The sequence below is a fragment of the Colius striatus genome, chromosome 18 (assembly GCF_028858725.1).
Source record: "Colius striatus isolate bColStr4 chromosome 18, bColStr4.1.hap1, whole genome shotgun sequence".
NCBI lineage: Eukaryota > Metazoa > Chordata > Aves > Coliiformes > Coliidae > Colius > Colius striatus.
The window spans coordinates 4,215,413-4,229,351 of record NC_084776.1 but is presented as its reverse complement, the minus strand read 5'-3'; the positions used below and the strand labels follow the sequence as shown (position 1 = coordinate 4,229,351).

General features: G+C 48.8%; 1 protein-coding gene and 1 long non-coding RNA gene across 3 annotated transcripts; both read left to right on the top strand.

Moving 5' to 3' along the window:
* Nucleotides 1-976: 976 nt before the first annotated feature.
* Nucleotides 977-8,802, top strand: ADAP2 (ArfGAP with dual PH domains 2). 2 transcript variants are annotated; one of them, XM_062010931.1, is made up of 10 exons: nucleotides 977-1,178; nucleotides 2,278-2,408; nucleotides 3,105-3,196; nucleotides 3,329-3,414; nucleotides 3,733-3,842; nucleotides 4,599-4,745; nucleotides 5,403-5,486; nucleotides 5,849-5,911; nucleotides 7,171-7,248; nucleotides 7,827-8,802. In XM_062010931.1, the coding sequence occupies exons 1-10, from the start codon at nucleotides 1,085-1,087 to the stop codon at nucleotides 8,043-8,045; spliced, it is 1,104 nt and encodes a 367-aa protein (XP_061866915.1). In that variant the 5' UTR covers nucleotides 977-1,084; the 3' UTR covers nucleotides 8,046-8,802. The 2 variants fall into 2 exon arrangements, with proteins under 2 accessions (XP_061866915.1, XP_061866916.1); XM_062010932.1 differs by lacking the exon at nucleotides 977-1,178 and adding an exon at nucleotides 2,111-2,166.
* A 1,710-nt stretch (nucleotides 8,803-10,512) lies between these two features.
* Nucleotides 10,513-13,368, top strand: LOC133627177 (uncharacterized). The gene is made up of 3 exons (XR_009819989.1): nucleotides 10,513-10,595; nucleotides 12,057-12,251; nucleotides 12,994-13,368. It is a non-coding gene; the product is annotated as an uncharacterized LOC133627177 (long non-coding RNA).
* Nucleotides 13,369-13,939: the final 571 nt, after the last annotated feature.

The following is a 13,939-nucleotide window of genomic DNA, read 5'->3' as shown; positions in this document are numbered from 1 at the left end:
AAATATTCCTGGGGAAAAATAAATTGATGTTTACATTCTAGTCTACAACATTTCTTAGAAGGGTAAGTGCTGGAAGGAGAGCTTATGGAGGTAGTTGAACCACTCCAGATAATTCTGATGCTGTCAGCTGTTTGTGACTTCACAGTATTTTAAAAGTGCCTAAAAAAGATGGAAAAAATGTGTATTTTCAACTGATAATACATCCCTAGTATATTGGGTGTTTTGTCATCTGCAAAATAAGTGTCTTTACGAGATAATATGTAAACTTTACTGAAGAGAAGTCTCATATTACAGTGCACTGTAGTAATGCAGCTTAACTAGGCAGAGTAGCCTGGAGCTAGTGAAATGAAAAATACCTGAATGCCTCTTAATCTGATCCATTAACCTTCCTGAAAAGCTTTCCTTCATCTTATACTTTCCTCTTTTTTTCATTTCTTAGCTAAAATGAATATTGGTTGTAGACTTTTTGGGCTTTATCTTGAAGGAGGGACATTTTCATTAGGCTTCACAAATCCTGAAATCCGTTTTCCCTGTGTTGAATGGCGCTGACAGGTTTGGGTTTGAATTGCAGCACTTTGGTGTCACACAGCTCCTCCTCGGACACTGCACGGAGCACCTGCAGGGGGTCAGAGCTCTGTGAAGAGAGCCTGCGGTGTGAACGCTTCCACCTGTGTCTGGTCAAACGTGGAGCTGGGTTTACCTGGAGACGAGCGCTCCGCCTGGACACGGGACCCTCGGCACTGAACTCTCAGCGAACGCGTCTGAGGAGGCCAATCCCCGCCTGACCCCGGGTAAGGAAACGGAACGTTTTCTCTCGGGGTACAGCGCGGTGCGCTGCGGCCGCCGCCGTGCCCGAGCGTTGCTGCCGGGGCCGGCGGTTCCCAGCGCGCCGGGGCCGGGGCCGGGGCCGGGGCCGGGCAGCCGCCGCCAGGAGGCGGCCCGAGGGGCGGCCCGCGCCGGGCCGGGCCGGCAGCGCGCCTGAGGCGCTCCGGGGACGAGGCGCCCCGCGGCGCCGGGGCCGCGCTCCAGTTCCTCATTCGCCCGGCGGGGCCGAAGCTCCCGCTGAGCTCCGCGCCCGGCAGCGATGATGGACCGCGACCGCAACAAGACGCTGCTGCTGGAGCTGCAGAAGGCTGCCGGCACCGGGAACGGCCGCTGCGCCGACTGCGGGGAGCCAGGTAAGGGGGCTGCGACCCCTCGGCCCCCCGAGCCCGGCAGGGTGGGGGTGAGCGCGGGCCCCTCCCGGACAGCGGGTCTCGGTTCACCGAGCTCCCGAAAGCGGGGCCGGTCGTCACCTTTCACCGCGCACCGCAGAGGCAGGAGGCGGCCGCAGGTGGGTTCCCGGGGCGGGCAGCTCTCGGAGCGGCCGTTGAGGCGGGCGCCGCCGGGCTACAGGCAGCCGGGACACGGCTGTCCTCAGCCAGGCCGGGCGGGAGCGGTGGTGGGAGCCCCACAGGGCCAGGCCAGAACAGCATGGGACGGGACGCGGCCCCAGCACAGCGGCAGCATCCCCGAAGTTATCTGTAGACAGCGCACGGGACTGGAGGAGGAGACTGGAGAGGGCATGGGGAGGTTTGCTGGCGCTGAGGGCAATGTCTTTACACTGGGGTTGGGGTGAAGAAAGGCAAACAAGAGAGGTGCTGGAAAGCCTGCACCAGGCTGGCACCCTGCACCCGTCTGAGGTGGGAGCCATCTTCACAAAGTGAGCAATGGGTAGCATCCAGCAGCTGGTGACAATGGCCAGTAGCTTGTGTCTGATGTGATAAGGGAGAAACGGAGAGTGACACGGTGATAACTGGTGATCTAAGGAGATGGTCTTAGCAGAGCACTCAGAATGCCTCTAAGCATTGACCCATCTAAGCTGCTTCAGGCTAGAGTGGGAGCTTTTATGAGCAGTGGACACAAGTCCTTGCTCTAGGTGGTTCCACTCCATTGTACTCTCAGTAGTGCTCGCTGTCTGCAACATCCTTCCACTGGTAATTCAGCAACAGCAGCTTTCCATGCAGAACGAAGAATCAACATCACCACTCATCTGCCTGCACAGTCACATTAATTTTTAACCAAATAGTTGGTGAAAGAGCCTACAATGTGCAGTGGCCACATTCTTCACTGGGAAAAGCAGGTGCTGCTCCTCTGAACACAGAAGGGACAGCCATGAACAATGGGGTGAGATTGATGTATTATGTGTGAAGCCTGGGCTGTGCAGTAGATGTGCTTTTTTTGCCCTTGACAGTGGCTGTGCCTTTTCCCCTGTTAATTCTTTGTGCTTCTCTCTAGATCCAGAGTGGGCTTCTTACAAACTCGGCATATTCATCTGTTTGAATTGCTCTGGAATCCATCGCAATCTTCCTCAAATCAGCAGGGTCAAATCCCTTCGGCTTGACTTCTGGGAGAACGATCTCATAGAGGTACAGAGGAAAAAAGCAATAATTCACTTACTTTTGTCCATATTTCATCATAATCTCTGCCTCGTAATTCCTGTGTCCACCATGGACAGAGGAACAAAGCCACACAGAGCAGAGTTAACTCCATGGGTTACTTCAAGGAGGTTTTTTGTGACCTACTCAGTCAAATTACGTTGATAGGTGACCATGTTGCTAACAGCCTACAGTGATTTGGGGTTTTTTTAATAGCACACAATAATTCCTAACTGTGGTTTGGAAGCCCACAGATACTTGCAGACAGTATGTTCTCTTTGGAAATCAGCGTTCTCTTCTTAAATATTGGTTCAGCCTCTATCGACACAAGTGAATCGTGTTGATAATGTAATCAGAGGTAATAGCTAGGGGAAGATGAAGGTATAGGGAGATCATAAGTAAATATATTTCTCCTCATTTTATTTTGTTCTTTCAACCAGCAACTGCAATCTGGGTTCCTTCTCATCTGGCTCAGAACTGTAACTACTGAAAAAGGCTCAGCCACCTAAACAGTGTAAACCATAGTGCCCAAAAGAATGTGTAAATGCATGCAGGGATGGACTGGGAGGTATGGTGGGACTCAGCAAAAAGTGCAGTACTCCCTTTGATACACGTTTCATTTCATGTTCAGGGTGTGGCATTGATCTTGTAGTTGAACCCCTAACTGTAACTTCTTTTGTATTTCAGTTTATGAAGAAGCATGGGAATCTCTGTGCCAAAGCTAAATATGAGGCGAAAGTCCCTCCCTACTATTACGTTCCTCGGTCCTGTGATTGCTTGTAAGTTGGTGGTGTATTCACTGCTTGAGACCTTTTCAGCTATTGAACTACCAATTCCTTCTACAGGCCTGTGGTTGGTTGGTGAAAATAGAGTGGAGGCATATCAGCTTTATCCATGTTTTCCTCTTTCAGGGTTTTAAGAGAGCAATGGATTAGAGCTAAATATGAGCGTGAGGAATTTGTTGCCACCCGAGGCTGCCAAGATCCTTGTTCTGCAGGTAAAAGTTAGGATGGTTAGGGAAAAGGAGTTAGCCTTAAGGCCAACACCACAGTGTTCTGTTTATGACTTTGGCTTTAAGGTCAGTTTGTCACGTTTGAACTGGTGGATGTGCAGGTCTTGCTTTGAGTCTGAGAGGAAGCTCCTGAGAAAATGCACTTGGACAAGTGCAAGGGGTATATCCAGATCATATCATTCTCTAGTGCTCCACTGAGTTGTTTTGTGTGAGGTAAAAATTCTCAAATGGAGAAGAGATTTGAAATTTTGTGCCACGTCACCATTTAGATCAACAGTCCTGCTGTGCTGCCCTTCTCTGCAGGGAGCCGTGAAGGATTCCTGTGGAAGCGGGGCCGGGAAAGCAGACAGTTCCAGAAGAGGCGGTTTGTCCTGTCAGCAAGGGAAGGGGTGATGCAGTACTACACCAAAGAAGTGAGTTCCTCAGCCACAGTTGGCCACAGGTAGCTGGTCAACATTCACCCTCAGAGACTCCTCTTCACTGGCAAAAGCCAGCATAAATAGCTTTGTCTCTGGTTTTGCAGCCAGGCCAGGCTGTGTTTGGAGGAGATCAGATGTTTCCCCGTTAACATATGTGGTATCACAGGCAACTGCTTTTTTGGATTTAGCTCTTTTCCTCATCCCTTATCTTAACCCTACAGCCTCCTTCTGCTTACTGAACAGAGGAAATGAACACTGGCAGTTGAAGAGCAAAATGAAGAAGCACTCTCTTAGCCTCTGTTACCTCTTATATTACCAAATTATTCTGTCATCAACTGCTGCAGTATCATTCTCAACATGTCCAGGTGAACCTGCATCTGCAGGGGGATTGGACTAGATGATCTCTGGAGGTCCCTTCCAACTCTACCATTCCAGGATTCTATGTCTCTTGTGGGACAGCATAGCTAATTGCTCTCTAACTATGAGGCTGGAGATAGAACCCATCCCTTGCAATTCTGACACATCCCTCCCAAATGGGGACCCAGCATTTGTCAAGGAAAGGGAGTCACTCCTTCTAAGTGATTATATGTAGCATATAATTAAGGCTTTATATTTCAAGTGTAGCCAATATTCAGATATTTTAGGATGTCTGCTTTCTCTTCAGTAGAGATCTAGTTTCAACACAGTTAATCTGCCTTTCATTACCTTCCCTGAGAAACCTTTAATACAGTGATGCTTTTCATTCCACAGTCCAGAGGTCCCAAAGCCATTATCAGCATTGGGAGTCTGAATGCAATGTTCCAGACAGAGAAAATCCAACATGCTCATGGGCTGCAGATCACATACAACACAGATGGTCAAACGAGGAACCTTTTTGTCTATCATGAAAGTGGAAAGGTGAATACCACAGAGATTTTGGAATTAGCAAGATGCTTAAATGTTGGGTCTGTATTTTGGAAGAGATACCCTGTTTCTGCAGGATCTGGTTTTATTTGAAGTCACTATGGGTTGTAGAATATAGAAAGATGCAGAACTGGACACTAATGACATCTTGCTCCTGCTCAGTTGAGGCATATATTCAGCTTCACACCCTGAGTAGTCTTAAGGCTTCAGCAGACCACGTGTGTAAATCTCTGTAAGGTAACTCTCTTATACAATTCTGTGGTTATATTTTTGAAGCCTTCTTGACACACATAGAAAGCATTGTTCTGCATTATTTCTAAGCAAACAACCATCATTTTAAGAAGTATTTCTGGTTTTTTCCCTTGCCCTAGTTCCCATGTCTGTCCAGGTACAAAGGTTTTTAAACAACCCATAATTGAATTAACTGAAAAAGCCTGTGGACAGACATGAGAGTGTCTGGGACCTCCCTGGAGAGGCCCTGTTCAATTCTTTTGGAGGCTCAGTGTTTTTCAGGTGTCTGGGACAAGTCACTGACTGCCTTTAACCCTTTCAGGAGAAAGTACATCTTTGCAAAGAGGTCACAAGGAAACAGAAAGGCAGCACTCTTCTTGTTATCCTTGTCTTCATGTTTGTATTTGCTGTTTTCCTTAGGAGATTGTTGACTGGTTCAATGCCATTCGGGCAGCACGTTACCACTATCTCAGAACAGCCTTCCCAGCTGTCCCTGAGCCTGAGGTGAGAACTGAACAGGGCTTGAAGCAGTCTATGCAAATATAGCTTGGGAAAACATTTTCTCACTACTTCTGCTAGAGTCAGGTGTTCAAACAGCAGCGTATGGGTCTTGGGAATAAACAGAAGAGGTGGAAGGAAAGGCCACATTGGATAATGTGCAAAAATGTGGCAGTATTTAGGGCCTACAAGTCTTTATAAAGTGTAATCTTTCAGACTTCTTATTTCAGACTTCCCTTTACTGAGCAACCAAAAAACCCAGACCCCAAAAACCAAAACTGATGATTAGCTTTGACAGAAACAGAACAGAAAAGCAAGCTTGAATGAGACAGACATTTCTCTGTGTGTGTGTGTTTGTGTTCTTCTAGCTCATACCCAGGATTACAAGAACTTATGTCAAAGAAGGATATATGGAGAAAACAGGACCAAAAGTAAGTGCATACTTGGCAGTACAGGATTGTTCCAGATGGAGAATGTTTGATAACTCTCTGATGTTTACTAGTAAACTGTCAGTTGAGTGACTGTATGTCTTGCATTGATAAATGACATTATATTCAAGCCTATCATGTTCTTTGGGGTCATGTTCTATTTTGTGTGGAAAATATCTGGGAAGAAGAAGAATCCTTGAAGAGTAAGCAAGATGGAGTAGCTGGTAGCAGACATGCAAAGTCCTGTTGTGCAACACTAAATGGCTTGCTGTAGCTGCTAACTGCAGCTCTAGAACTGCAGCTCCTGCTAGGACAGAACATCACATGCTGACTCCCTTCCTTCCCAGTTTCTCTTAAAGGCAGTAGCACGTAAGTCACATCTGCTTATAGCACTGAAGTATGATTGAGCAAATACTCCACAGTGAAGCCTATGGTTTGATGTGGGTTTTGTGGCAAGGTATTTGGACCACTACTCCTTCAATCAAGAGAGGGAGATGTCAGGCTCTGCTGGAGGAGATAAAGATCTGAGGTGTTTGAACATTTCCACTTGCCTTGCTGTCCTCCTGAGTGAACTAGGAGCAAAAGTCTCATTAAAAAGTTCAGTGGTGAAACGCTGATATTGACAGTGCAGAGTTTTGGCCTTGTTCAGTGCTAGTGTCCCAATACATCTTCCTGCAGGTACTTTCACAGAGAATACTCACAGCTACAAGCAGGAAATGCTGTGTTTTTTCTCTGGAGTCCTGAATTCTCCTCACACTTAAGTGAGCCCTGGGAGAGGACCCTGTAGTTCAGCACAGAGCAATGAATAGCTCAGAGAAGGGTCAGATGAATGCAGTTGATGAAATTAGCAGTGTTTTAAAATCACTGCCATTTGTCCCTGCTGTGGTGCATCCCACAATGGCAGAGAAAACCCCCAGACCAAAATGCTGAAACTGATTGCACACTCTCTTCATTACTGCCACTGGCCCAGGAATCATTCTCTGCAGTGCCTTCAATTAATCCATTTGTTGGAACTTTCTTAATCCTGGTAATTTGATCACTGGTAGAACCAAACTTTCCTGCCTTACCCAGTGCCAATCTGTAGTGTGAACCCGGGGAGAAGGGCTGAGGGCTGAGCAGCTGACTCACCCATTACAGGTTACAGAGGTGAATGAAACTGAACTCAAGCTCTGAGTCATTTAATCAGTTCAGGGATCTGCCTTGAATAGGCTGAATTCCCTTTAGGACTTGGTCTCTAAAGAGCTTCTGCCATCTCCTTGCAGCAGAAGGAGGCCTTCAAGGTGCGCTGGTTCTGCCTGGATCCTCAAGAAAGGAACCTGATGTACTTTAAAAATCCACTGGTAAGAGGAGTGTTCTCTGCTGTACCACAAGCCCCTCCATGGAGCTGGGGTGGGGGGTGGCAGGGGGGAGGAGGGTCTGTTCTCCAGCTCTTCCAGTGGCTGTGCAGGACTGAAGCAGGCTTAGTCTCAAGAGCTCATCTCACTCATCAGTGGAACTCTTTGAAGATGAGCTGTTTGGGAACTGTGTCCCTTAGAGTATCTGTGAAGAAGTAGCTTCTATTGCCTGTAGCATTTCTACCCACTCTCCCCAGCCCTTTTGCCATTGTGCCTGTAACCAATAACAGAAGCTTGACAGCCCCAATGTTCTGCCTACTAGCTCTACTCTAGCCACAGGAATATCCTGCCTTGCTGCTGAACACCCACCAGCCAGCTCTGTAAGGGTGGGTCCCTGCTTCCTTCTTCTGAGAATGCTCATGAGTGTAAAAAAAACCTTTGGTGTGTTTCCTGCTGCCTGTCACCAAATCAGTGTCCCCTTTACATGTCCCCAGTTCCTGTTCCCTATCAAAAGACAGAACAGTGTCTGCTGGAGCTGTGTGGTCCACTGGCTAATGACTTGTCTTCTGCTGCCTTCTTTCTAGGATGCATTTGCACAGGGCCAGGTTTTTATTGGAAGGATGGATAAGGGATATGAAGTACGAGCTGGCTTGCCCCAAGGAGTCCGGGTGAAGAAGAGGAAACCAGCCATCACTGTGGTCACACCAATGAGAGAGTTTGTGTTTCTATGTGAGAATGACAGGGAGCAGAAGGAGTGGATAGATGCCTTAAATGGAGTTATTGCCCAGCCTTTGACTGATTAAGACCAGCATTGAGTTCTGGTGGAACTGAGTTCTGCACTTTTTAGGCTCTGTTCAGCATTGCACTGTGGCCTCATTCCATTGGCAAGGATGGTGCTCCAGGCCCTACAGGGACTTGGATAAAGAGCTTCTCCCTTCAACAGCCACAGGCACAGGAAGGGTGGAAACAGAGAAGTGAATAAGAGTGCAAATATTCAGAAACTATCTGTGCCCCTGCAGAACGTTCCTTGAAGTGCCTTCTCTCTTCCTCCCCTTCTCTGCTTTTGAGCAGAGGAGACCGTCCTTGCCTGCCATAGGGACGAACCATCCACTGATGTTTCATAGAAAAGAAAAATCAGTGGAGAAAGTCTGACCCTGGAAGGGCTGATGTGTGTTTCCTTGAGACTCCTGCAGGTGGTGTTACATCAGCGCCTCCTTTTCTTGCCTTAGTTTGCTGTCAGGACTCCTGTACATCCCAAGGGATGTACTTGATGATCCAGCCAGCAGCATACATCCTGCCAGTGAAGGGGTGGATTGTTACAGGAGTACAGTGGGACAAAGACTGGGAGTCAAAGGTTCTGTGTCCCATCAGGGAGGTGCAGGGTGTTCTGTCAGATCTAAGGTTCATGCTGGGGTCACTGGATGCCCATCTCAGGGAGGAGCAGAGTTAGGCAGCTACATTCCACCTGGCTGCAGCTCCTGCCTGGATAGGCACAGGGTTGTTTTCAGCATCTTTTACATTTCTGGCACGTTAAAAAATAAAAGTCAGGTTTGAATTGTGGAGGATCCTGTAATGGAATCACTCTAATGACAGCTACTTCTAGCTCCTTGCTTTCAACAGTCTGCTCTTTGGCTTTTCTATGAGTGGCAAATCCAATATGTGAAGACCAGTACTCCAGCAAATACACCATGAGTACAGGATGGACATAGACCCATCTGCCTCCTCCTAAAAAACACCTGAAGCTTAATGAGCTTCATGAGTACAAACATCAAAAGGCAGAAACCAGCTGTAAAAGTATCATCTTAGTGACTTGCTTGAAGACACTCGACGAATGAGGAGCAGCCTGCAAGTGGAGAGTGAGTGCCTCCTGATCAGGTACCACTTGTGTCCATTCTGTGTGGGAACTGACGGAGGCTGGCGTTGCCTGATACAGCACACCGAGTATTTTCTTGCCTCAAGACCAAGTCTGAGATTTGGTTCTATCAAGCAGCCAGATATTTAATTCTTCTTTTCAGATAATCTTAGTTGGCAAATGAAGAGGAAGTCTTGCAGACTAAGTTTCTGGTAAGGCTTCAGCCTTTTGCTGACAATCACCAGCCAGCGTGAGATACCCGGAATAGTTGTGTTCTGCAGAAATGAGGAAGTGCCAGCACTTGCAGGGATCAGTGACATTAATACTTGCTTTTTTTTCTCCCTACAATAGTGCAGAAGAATTGTTTGAGTTGGATCATCGTTCTGCCTGTCTCAGCCAGCTCATCACCATCCAGCTCTGAGCAATCTGCAGCAGTTTCACTTGCTGATAGCTCCCACGAACATCCTTGTGTTCCCACTTTCTCTCCCCACACAAACTGATTCATTCCAGCCCACATGCTGGTTCAGCAAATCTTTAACGACCTAATCCTGCAGCCCTTGACATCAGTAGCAAAGCACCTTCTGACTTGTACAAGGAACAGTGCCTGTCTTCATCTGGTTTGACATATGTTAACTGTGATTTTCAGGTGAACTGAGTAACCAGGATGATCTCAGAAGAGCAGAGTCCATCCAGTAGCCTAAACTTCACATGGATAGGGCTCAGCAGGCCACACTGTGCAGTGTCACTGGCTCTCCCAGCTGGGTCAGCAGACCAGCCATGTCAGCAACTCTGCTGTGACTCGTTACAAAACCAGGAAATTCCCCGTGAAAATGAAATTGTGCAGAGAACAGCAACTTTTTTAAGAATCAATGAAAGTCAAGGCCAGGTCACAGGGAGCTCTGCATCGCAGTCAGCCCCAATCCTCACACCATGTCTCCAGGGGAGGAGGAGCTGGGCCACTACCTGGCTTTCGGCTGGAGCAGGGAGTTCGGGGCACAGGCCTGGAGCTGGGGCACAGCCCTGCAGCCGGCTGCGTCCCGGGCCAGCGCAGCGTCTCTAAGGCAGCAGGTCTCGGGGCAAAGCCTGGAAGGGAGCAGATCCAGGGCAGAGCCGAGCAGCCCCGCGTCCCGCCCGTGCCGGCGCTCCCCGACTCTCGGGCACACGGCAGGAGCCCGGCGAGAGGCGCGAAGGGGCGCCCGGGGGAAACGACCCTCGAGGCGGGGCCGCGGCCGCCGCTGTCCGGCCCGGGCCGCGCTCGCTGCCTGCGGAGCTCCGCGGGCTGCGGCCACAGCCTCTGCCGCAGCCCCTGCCCGGGACGGCCCCGCGCTGCCTGCCCGCTCTGCCGGAGGGCTCCGAGCTCCAGTGCCGGCAGCCCAGCCGCGAGAGGGCCGCTTTGGGGAGCTTAATCCCGCAGGAGGTAACGGAAGAGACGCTGCAAACACAGGATGGACAGAAACCCTCGAGCTGCTGTGTGCCACGACCGGAGCTCGGCGGGGAGAAGGTACGGCCCGAGGCAGCCCGGGACTGCTCCCCGCGCGTCCCGGGACGTCCCGAGCTCCTCCCCGCGCGTCCCGGGACGTCCCGAGCTCCTCCCCGCGTGTCCCGGGACGTCCCGAGCTCCTCCCCGCGTGTCCCGGGACGTCCCGAGCTCCTCCCAGCGGTCCCTCTCCTGGGACAACTATGACCACAATTCGAAATATTTCACCAGGGTCATGAGCGTGGGGACGTGACTGGGATTGAGTAAACTTTATCTTTTCGCTTCCCTCCCGCCGGATACTTCGCATTTCCCAGGCTAATATTAGCGTTGTCGTAACGCTGTTGCCTATGTCGAGCAGATAGGTTTAGCCAAAGCAATACTTGGGGTTCATTGGTGGTGTTGGATACACGGAGGACTGCATAGCTGAATTAGAACCAAAAGCTGTATGTATCCAGCTGAGGTATAACAGAACTCAAACTCTTCTTTGTGCTGGTGTTATTTATTGCACCAACAGAGCATCAGCGACTCCAGAAAGGACACATAACGTTATACAGGGCTACAGCTCCACCCAGCTGAACAGCACAAAATTGGTCTGGTTCATTATCTAGAGCTCTGCTTAAAATAACTCCCAAAGTTGGAGGAAACGAGAAAAAGCTGTTGATTTTCACTATTTTAGCATGTATGCACCTAAAAAGCTGTCTGCAGTCTCTGCAGTTGAGCAAAGAGCTGAAGCTCACATTTGAACATGAAATTGATGACTGCTGTACATCGCCTTCATTGTGACTATTCACTCTCAGAACTGTCTCTTCTAGACCCCTCCTCAACCAGTCCAGTGCTTAATTAATGTCAATGAGGCAGGGACTTTATTTGATCCTTCTGCTTAGCCTACTCATGTTGTCTTTTGGGGTTATACAGATAAATGGGTCCAATGAGTGACTGCACAGACCATGAAGGCATCCATTTTACATTCATTTCTTGCACTTAGCTTCTGTTTCCATTGTTACCTCAAGATGTGGCTGACTCCAGCCAAGAGCAGGAATCTGCCTTATTTTTTTCCTCCTGTTGCTTTCACAGCTCTGTTTTATTGATGAAAACCAAGTGTGGCACCAGCTGTACTAACTCCTGTCTTAGGTGGCACAGAGTCCACTGAGCTGTGCATTGTTGCCTTTTTCTGCCTACCCTGGGAGCAGCCTGAGTGTTTCTGTTACTCTTACATGCCAAATGCAAACCATAAAGTAAGAATATTCATCTTAAGTTGTCAAGTAAAGACTGCTAGCCATAAAATAATCAAGATCCTCAACATGCCCCAAATCTCATTGCATGTAATGCAGGATAGTGTCAAAGGTATTTTATTGCTTTGAATAAAGGAAGCTGTTTCTGGTCTGCAGGGGTCGGTCACAGAGCACTTTAGATGGAGCAGTAGCTTCTTATAGTCCACACATCTTTTCTAACAAGACAATGAACTCCATGTTTTCTGCTTTTCAGAAATATGCCCCCCCCCAGATCAAAAGCCAGATTACTAAAGATTTGTATTGCATGAAGGCACATGTTGAAAGACAGGAGTGAAACACACTGATGTTCATTGAACAAGAGCAAAAAGCAGCTCAAAAGAAAATGGAAGAGGCTATTCAGTTACTCTGTGGTGAAATGAACCAGTTCACAGACATCAAAGCCCAGGCGGTAAGTGATGAAATGAAGTATCGGAATATGAGTAGAAACTCTTAAGCTAAAGGTTTTGGATAGCTGAACATGCACAGAGCACTTGTTGGTCTCCACAGCACTATTCTCACCAGAGACAATGATACCAACACACAGACATTGCTGTTACCAGGGAAAGTTTGGAATGAGAAACTCAGAGGGAAAAAGGGTTACAAAGGGCATAGGCTGGGGCTGCAAATCAGAACTAGTTCTGTTCAAGGACGTTGGTGAGCTGGAGCAAAGTGGGGACTGCATTGCTTAAATCCAGCCTTGAGTCAAATCTGAAGTTAAGAACCTTTATTATCTTAAAATTTTCAGAATATGTTTGCAATTTAAAGGGCTCTCAAAGTTATTAAGTGCTTCCTAAAAAACTTCTTGGAGAAAATATGTCACGGGCTCAGAAGAGGCAGGTAAAGCACTTCAAATTCTGCACAGCCCGTTTTGCTGTTGAAAACAACAATTTCAGTGATGCAAATTCTTAGTACAACCTCCAGACTTAGTCTCAGGAGACAAGTATCTACCCATTATCTCCAGAATCTGCAGCTAAAAATCCAGGACCAATGATTTCAAGCTTAAAACACAAACCAAGTGGTTTTGCGGATAAAATATACAACAGCATGTCCCAGGGAGCAGATGACTATGTAAGAAAGTAAGAAACAAGAGGTTCTATGAGTTTCCTTGCCAATGTACAGACAATGTTTCTGCCTTTATCATATCTTTCCAGCTGTAGGAAGGTCCCTGTTGCCTGTGTGAAGGGGCCAGAGATGAGATCCTGCAAAACTTACTGACCGCTGAATTTCTGAGAGGACCTCGGTTTCATGCAGGAAAACTAAACAGTGAGTTCCCAGGAAGCAAAAGCTTGTTCAGGAAGAAAGTGGCATTCCTAGATGAAGAAAATAAGGTTAATGTGAATAAAGCATGTGGGATTCAACTAGCTCATTTAGCCAAATGGAGCTCCATGGCTTTTAAAGTCCTTGACAGAACTGATGGTCACGACAGAACCACAGAATGGTTTGGGTTGGAAGAGACCTTAAATCTCATGTAGTTCCAAACCTCTGCCATGGGCAGGGACACCTTGCACTAGGACCAGGCTGCTCAGCACCCCATCCAACCTGCCCTTGAACACTGTCAGGGATGGGGCTTCATCTTCAAGGTTATTCTCCTTTGCCGTCACTGAACACTCTGAAAGCACTCTGGACAAAATGTAAGATCGCAGAACTGTGTGTTCCAGCGTTACAGGCCGGGGGTAGCTCTGTGTTGCCAGCACTGTAACGCTCAGCTAACGCCGCCCGTGTCCGTTCCCTCCATCTGCACAGCGCACGACCGACTCACCGCATCCCAGCTGCGCGGTACTGCTCAGGTGCATCACTTTGTTATGGTTTGGAGCAGAAATTACCTGACAGTTTGTCAGGGAGCGCCGTGTGTCGCTCGCGGTGCGCTCCCGCGCGTCCAACGCCCGCAGCAGCACCCTTCCAGGGCGTGAAACCTGCACCATGGCTCCTTCAGGGCACACAGCTGAGCCCCAGGGGCGCCCCGAGCAGCGCTCGGCCTGAGCGGGGCCGCCTGCCCGCCGCCTTTCCCGGCCGATCTCCGCGGGCCCGCGGCCACACCGGGCTGAGGGCGGCGCGCGGCCCCGAGCGCCCCGCGCAGCCGCACGCACGCGCGCGCGC